At 35.9% G+C, this 6,424-nt stretch overlaps 1 protein-coding gene across 1 annotated transcript; it reads left to right on the top strand.

The window, feature by feature from the left end:
* Positions 1 to 616: 616 nt before the first annotated feature.
* LOC133790923 (mannosylglycoprotein endo-beta-mannosidase) lies at positions 617 to 6,134 on the top strand. The gene is made up of 11 exons (XM_062228765.1): positions 617 to 928; positions 1,307 to 1,445; positions 1,749 to 1,979; positions 2,194 to 2,252; positions 2,534 to 2,582; positions 2,807 to 3,037; positions 3,222 to 3,391; positions 3,517 to 3,721; positions 4,054 to 4,725; positions 4,813 to 5,040; positions 5,158 to 6,134. Exons 1-11 carry the CDS (start codon positions 780 to 782, stop codon positions 5,962 to 5,964), a joined length of 2,940 nt encoding a protein of 979 aa, XP_062084749.1. The 5' UTR covers positions 617 to 779; the 3' UTR covers positions 5,965 to 6,134.
* The last annotated feature ends 290 nt before the right edge of the window (positions 6,135 to 6,424 follow it).

The raw sequence follows: 6,424 nt of genomic DNA, 5'->3' as shown, positions 1-6,424 counted from the left end.
TTGTATCTACATAATTATTAAATATGTTGACACGATTATGACACGATAAATTAAGTTAAACACGAACACAATACAATTATTAAACGTGTCACCTAAACTCATTTATTTCGTATCGTTTTTGAGTCGTATCATTGTGTCATATTAAAAATGACCAGACCTAATTCTATAGTACTCCACACTACAACTAGGACTGAAAAATAAAATGTAATTATATAAAAAAATTAAATTATAAATAGAGGGGATTAAGTTTGGAAACGTGTTCTATTTCCAACAGAAGATACCCTTCTTTGTTCTGTTAATAATAATAATAATAATAATTAGCAATTTCTAATTTTCATTAATATATTGCGAAGATATCAATAAAAAAATATTCCAAGACATAAATATTATCAAGTAAGGGCAAGAATAACAAATGGGGTCACATTCACAAGGGTTGATCTAAAACTGCCGGTTCAGAGCCTATCATAAGAAAATGGTGCCCATCAAAAGCTTAAACGACACCGCGTTTTGGTCAAGCGGTAAAAAAAACCAACTGTTATAACTGAATCATATAGAAATCTACGCATTAAAATAATTTTTAAACGCAATTAAAAAAGTACATATATATATATGGGTCTTACGTCTATCTTCCTGTCCGAGGCGATTTTCTCGCTGTGACTGACTCACTTAAACCGACAAACAGTCACGAAAACTAACTCGGAGACCTCTGACTCAGCGAGCAATAGTAGCTCTGACGCTCAACACGAAACTAGTCAGAGCTGGTCGAGCTCTAGGGTTTAATGGCGACTATAGGGAAGACGAAGCTTGACTCTGGCTGGCTCGCCGCCAGGTCAACAGAGGTTAACCTCACTGGGACCCAACTCACCACCACACACCCTCCTTCCAAAGGCCCTAATTCGCCTTGGATCGACGCCGAAGTCCCCGGAACGTAATCTCGCTCTCTTGAACTGAGTATTTTGTATGAATTTGTGCTTTTCTTGGCTCTGAAGTTGCCGGTCATTTGACTTAATATTTGGGTCAATGTCATGTGCGATTTACTTTTTTGGATTTTATACCTTGGATTTAGTTTTAAAAAACCATACCTTGTTGTTTTGTGTGATATTATTTGTTTAATAGATGATTATGATTGGGCTTTTGTTTTAAATTATGGATTGAAGTTTATTTATTTTTTAATGTTTTCTTTATTAAACTGAAAAATAAGCAATTGTTCTATATGTATTGGGGTTGGATTTTTTTTAAAAATAAATTATCAGCTGTGGATTAAATTTTTTAGGATCGCAAAAATTAATGGTGATTTAATTGACAGTGTTTTGGGAACCTTAGTGAAGAACAAAGTTGTCCCCGATCCGTTCTATGGGCTAGAAAATGAGATGATTATAGACATTGCTGATTCTGGAAGGGAATACTACACGTTCTGGTTCTTTACAACTTTTCAATCTATGCTGGTATGTGACACATTTACATGTAAAAATGATCTTTGAGTGTCATTCTCATATTATTGTATGATATCTCTATGGTTCATTTGTCCAATGGAATTTAATTTCACAATGTTGTTATTTTGTGGGTTTGCTAAGGGTTCAGTTCTGGATTTAAAGTGCCCGCAAACAAACCTGTTTATTTACAGTTATTTCTATAAGATCATTTGAAATTGACATATTCTGCCTGAAGTTTTACTTTGTTTTGTATAATATATGGTGTTCTTCTCTTATTTATCAGTCCTTTTTCTTCCGCTTGCTTGCATATTCTAGTCAGGTTCTCAGCACCTGGATTTAAACTTCCGCGCAATCAATTACTCCGCGGAGGTATATTTAAATGGGCACAAAAAGGTACTTCCCAAAGGGATGTTTAGAAGGCATTCTCTTGATGTCACAGATATTGTGCATTCTGAGAGTGGTCAGAACTTGCTTGCTGTTATTGTTCACCCTCCCGATCATCCTGGGCGTATTCCTCCACAGGGGGGCCAAGGTGGTGATCACGAGGTATATTCTACTAATAGACAACAAAGTGATTACTTTATATTGGTCTTATTATTGTACTCCCTGAAAATCATATCTTCCTCTTTTTTCCCCAATCAATGTTAACTAGTTTAGAAATTTTTTAAGATATTGTGTCTAGGCCAAGTTGATGGTGGCTATATAAATAAGTTTTATTTTTTCAAATTAATGTGCAGACTAATACTTTATTTTTGGTTAGATTGGAAAAGATGTTGCTGCACAATATGTGGAAGGTTGGGATTGGATAGCTCCTATAAGGTGACTATCTTACCAAGATTAAAGATCATTTTTTTTCTCTTCTAATTTTATTGTTCCAGGGTCTTATCTTTTTTCCCCTTGTGTTGCACATCAGATATGGGAAATGTTTCTGCATAGTTATCTCAGTTTTGTAGTAAGATTGCCAACTGAAAGGGATAAACGCTTGTCCATTAGTGTTCTCTCATTCTTTGTTCCACTTGTTCATATGTACTTCTACGCTATCAATGTGGAAATAAAAAAGAGATGAATATATAATTCTTTTCTTTTGGTCATTACTACAGGGATAGGAACACGGGCATATGGGATGAGGTTTCAATTTATGTTACAGGGGTGAGTTGTGATCACATGACTTGCAAATTTGATTTTTTTGCCCTTCTTCTAGTGTACTTGTAACTTCAATTACTTCCCCACAGTTAATTAATTTGTCTCCATCTTTTTCTTCTTGCACACGCACAAATAGTTCATGCTATTTTTGTTCCTTTATGTCCAGTAATATCATGATTTTGCAAACTAGTTTAACATTTTAATAATACACCTGCTATCATTTTATGCAGCCAGTGAAAATAGTTGATCCTCACTTGGTTTCAACATTCCACGACAATTACAAGAGAGTATATTTACATACTACAACTGAGTTGGTTAATAAAAGCGCCTGGGTTGCCGAGTGCTCTTTAAATATCCAAGTAACAACAGAGCTTGAAGGTAACATGTGTTTGGTAGAGCATCTACAGACGCAACATTTGTCAATCCCTGCGGGATCACAGGTGCAATATACATTTCCCCAGGTCAGTGATATACTGGTGTGCTGCATCTTATTTAGTTGTAAGATAGACTCAAAATAGAAAGTTGAAGATGCGCAATTTCTGTTGCTATGATTTTGGATTGTTGGTTTATCTCAGGTTTCTTTTTAGCATTTATAAATTTGATTTTCAAATTTCTGTTCAAGTGCTAAACATTGCAAAATGGCAGCTCTTTTTTTACAAGCCTAATTTATGGTGGCCCAATGGTATGGGAAAGCAATCCTTGTACAATGTTGTTATTACAATTGAAGTAAAGGGATACGGAGAGTCTGATTCTTGGGGCCATTTATTTGGGTTCCGCAAAATTGAGAGCTATATTGATAAAGCTACAAGAGGAAGGTGCGCTGTACAGTTGTACTTATCTTATAATTCAGTCACCTTCAATGTTTTTATAACCAACACTTGGTGTAGAACAGAAGTCTTCCTTTAGCATTTGTATAATCTGAACTTATTTTGGTGTGTAGACTGTTCAAGGTCAATGGGCAGCCTATTTTTATACGTGGAGGTAACTGGATATTATCAGATGGGTTACTTCGGCTTTCAAAAAAGCGATACAGTACAGATATCAAGTTCCATGCTGACATGAATTTTAACATGATCCGTTGTTGGGGTGGTGGATTGGCTGAAAGGCCAGAGTTCTATTATTATTGTGATCTTTATGGTCTGCTGGTAATCTCTCTACCTCCTTTATGCCCTGCTCTGTATTGTGTTCTCTAATGGTTATGTGATGTTATATTGTGATTCAGTTCTCTTGTAAGTTTACTCTTCCTATTTTAAAACAACTTTTCAAGTTGATTCTTCCAAAGTAATTTATAGTTTTCTGCACTGTTTAATATTGTTCAAAGCTTGTTAATATAGTTACAGCCTACATTAGGCTTAAAGCAAAAGTTGAACTTTTCAAATATATCTGAAGTTTCTATTGCCATATTGGGATTAAATTTTCCTCATTTAAATTATGGGCTATGAATATGCTCATAGGAGTGACTGGTATAAATTTGTAGGTCTGGCAAGAGTTTTGGATTACTGGGGATGTTGACGGACGAGGTGTCCCAGTATCAAATCCTGATGGTCCCTTGGACCACGATCTTTTCATGCTTTGTGTAAGAGACACTGTCAAGCTTTTAAGGAACCATTCTAGTCTTGCCCTATGGGTGGGTGGAAATGAACAAATTCCCCCAGAAGGCATCAACACAGCTTTGAAAAATGACCTCATACTTCATCCTTTATTTCACAACGAATTGAATGAAGATGGCAAATCTGCTACAGGTTTATCCTTGGAAATAAAGGATCCAAGCCAATATCTTGATGGTACACGTATTTACATCGAGGGATCCTTGTGGGATGGATTTGCAAATGGAAAGGGGGGCTTCACTGATGGTCCTTACGAAATCCAGTATCCTGAAGACTTCTTCAAAAAGGATTATTACAAGTATGGATTTAATCCAGAGGTTGGTTCTGTCGGCATGCCTGTTGCAGCTACCATCAGAGCAACTATGCCTCCAGAAGGATGGAAGATTCCATTGTTTAGAAAGGTTTCTGGTGGTTACATAGAAGAAGTTCCAAACCCGATATGGGAATACCATAAATACATTCCCTACTCAAAACCAGGGAAGGTTCATGATCAGATACAACTTTATGGGTCTCCAAAGGATCTTGACGATTTTTGCTTAAAGGTAGATAGCATGTTTTGCACATTCAGAAATAACTTGAGATTATCTTTTCTCAGTAGACTCATTTACATGTTTTTAATAATGTTGCAGGCTCAACTTGTTAATTACATTCAATATAAAGCTCTACTGGAGGGCTGGACTTCACAGATGTGGAGTAAATACACCGGTGTCTTGATTTGGAAGACACAAAACCCTTGGGCAGGTCTCAGAGGTCAATTTTATGACCATCTTCTAGAGCAAACAGCAGGTTTCTATGGATGTCGCTCAGCCGCAGAACCAGTCCATGTCCAACTTAATTTGGCTACATTTTTTCTTGAGGTAAATTATTCAGTTATAGCAATTTAATTGGTGTTATACTTAATGCCTTATGATTTGAAGCAAATAGTGTTGTGCAAGTGGTGCTAAATATTACTTTTCTCTTCCTGCTTTGAACAGATTGTTAATACTACGTCAGAGGAACTATCTAATGTAGCCATAGAAGCCTCGGTATGGGACCTGGAAGGAACATGTCCATACTACAAAACTTTTGAAAAGCTTTCTGTGCCACCGAAGAAGACAGTATCCATTGTTGAGATGAAATATCCAAAGTCCAAAAACCCAAAGCCAGTCTACTTTCTTCTTCTCAAGCTGTATTACATGTCTGACAATCGCATCATATCTAGGAACTTTTACTGGTTGCATTTATCGGGTGGTGATTACAAGCTTTTAGAGTCGTACAAGAAGAAGAAAATACCCCTCAAGATTATATCCAAGATTTTCATCAAAGGCTCCACATATGAAGTCCATATGCATGTCCAGAATACATCCAAAAAGCCAGAATCTCAAAATTTAACCTTGGCAAACAATTTTACTTCAATGCAAAGTGACAGTGATTTTGATTCATTCTCACTGGAATCAACATGTGAAAAACCAGATGACAGCCAAGCAGTTGGTTTAGTTCAAAAGATTTTCAGGCGTTTTTCCAAAGAACAAGATGGTTTCAAGATTACCGAAACAAACACAAATGGTTCAGATGAGGGTGTTGCTTTCTTTCTTCATTTTTCAGTTCATGCTTCGGTGACACAGCACAAAAAGGAAGGAGAAGATACAAGAATTCTTCCTGTGCATTACTCGGACAACTACTTCTCACTGGTGCCAGGTGAGGGTTTGCCGGTGAAGCTCACTTTTGAAGTACCTCCTGGTGTCACTCCTCGAGTAACTCTTCAAGGTTGGAATTATCCTAGTGCGCATACTGTCCATTGATCTAAATAACTAAACTATCATGTCTGTTGTTTGCAAAATGAAGAACCTGGATGTCGATTCAACTGTACATGTTCATGTTGAGTATTAATAACAAACCCAGCTGGAGTTTTTTCTCTCAAGTTTCTTTTATTAGCCAGAAATAAAATAAATTTTCTCAATATTTACTTTAATTTTTATTAATTGATCAATTATTTCCCTTTATTTTTTACTGTATTTTTCTTTTTTGCTTAACATCTACTACTAATAATACGAAATAATTAAATTGAATATAAACATATTGTTACTTTTCATAATAATCGAATAAGCTCAAATCTAACAATGTTCACGAAAAAATGTCATTAGTTATATGTCTTCACGGTCTAAGTTAGTCTTGGCAAGGAAAATTGTAAAATTCACAATCATCATTTGTATTTGTGGCAATTATTCTTCTAGAGTTAAGCCAGATGGTTCCTTTCTATTT

Source organism: Humulus lupulus, chromosome 7 (assembly GCF_963169125.1).
Source record: "Humulus lupulus chromosome 7, drHumLupu1.1, whole genome shotgun sequence".
Lineage (NCBI taxonomy): Eukaryota > Viridiplantae > Streptophyta > Magnoliopsida > Rosales > Cannabaceae > Humulus > Humulus lupulus.
Note: the sequence above shows the minus strand (reverse complement) of the source record. Positions and strands in the feature narration are given on the sequence as shown.

What these genes read in the sequence shown, in the direction of transcription:
- LOC133790923 (XM_062228765.1), top strand. Translation starts at nt 780, where the DNA reads ATGGCGACTATAGGGAAGACGAAGCTTGACTCTGGCTGGCTCGCCGCC. An exon ending in TTTCAATTTATGTTACAGGG is followed by an intron (nt 2,583 to 2,806) that starts GTGAGTTGTGAT and finishes CATTTTATGCAG; the next exon opens with CCAGTGAAAATAGTTGATCC. An exon ending in GTGATCTTTATGGTCTGCTG is followed by an intron (nt 3,722 to 4,053) that starts GTAATCTCTCTA and finishes ATAAATTTGTAG; the next exon opens with GTCTGGCAAGAGTTTTGGAT.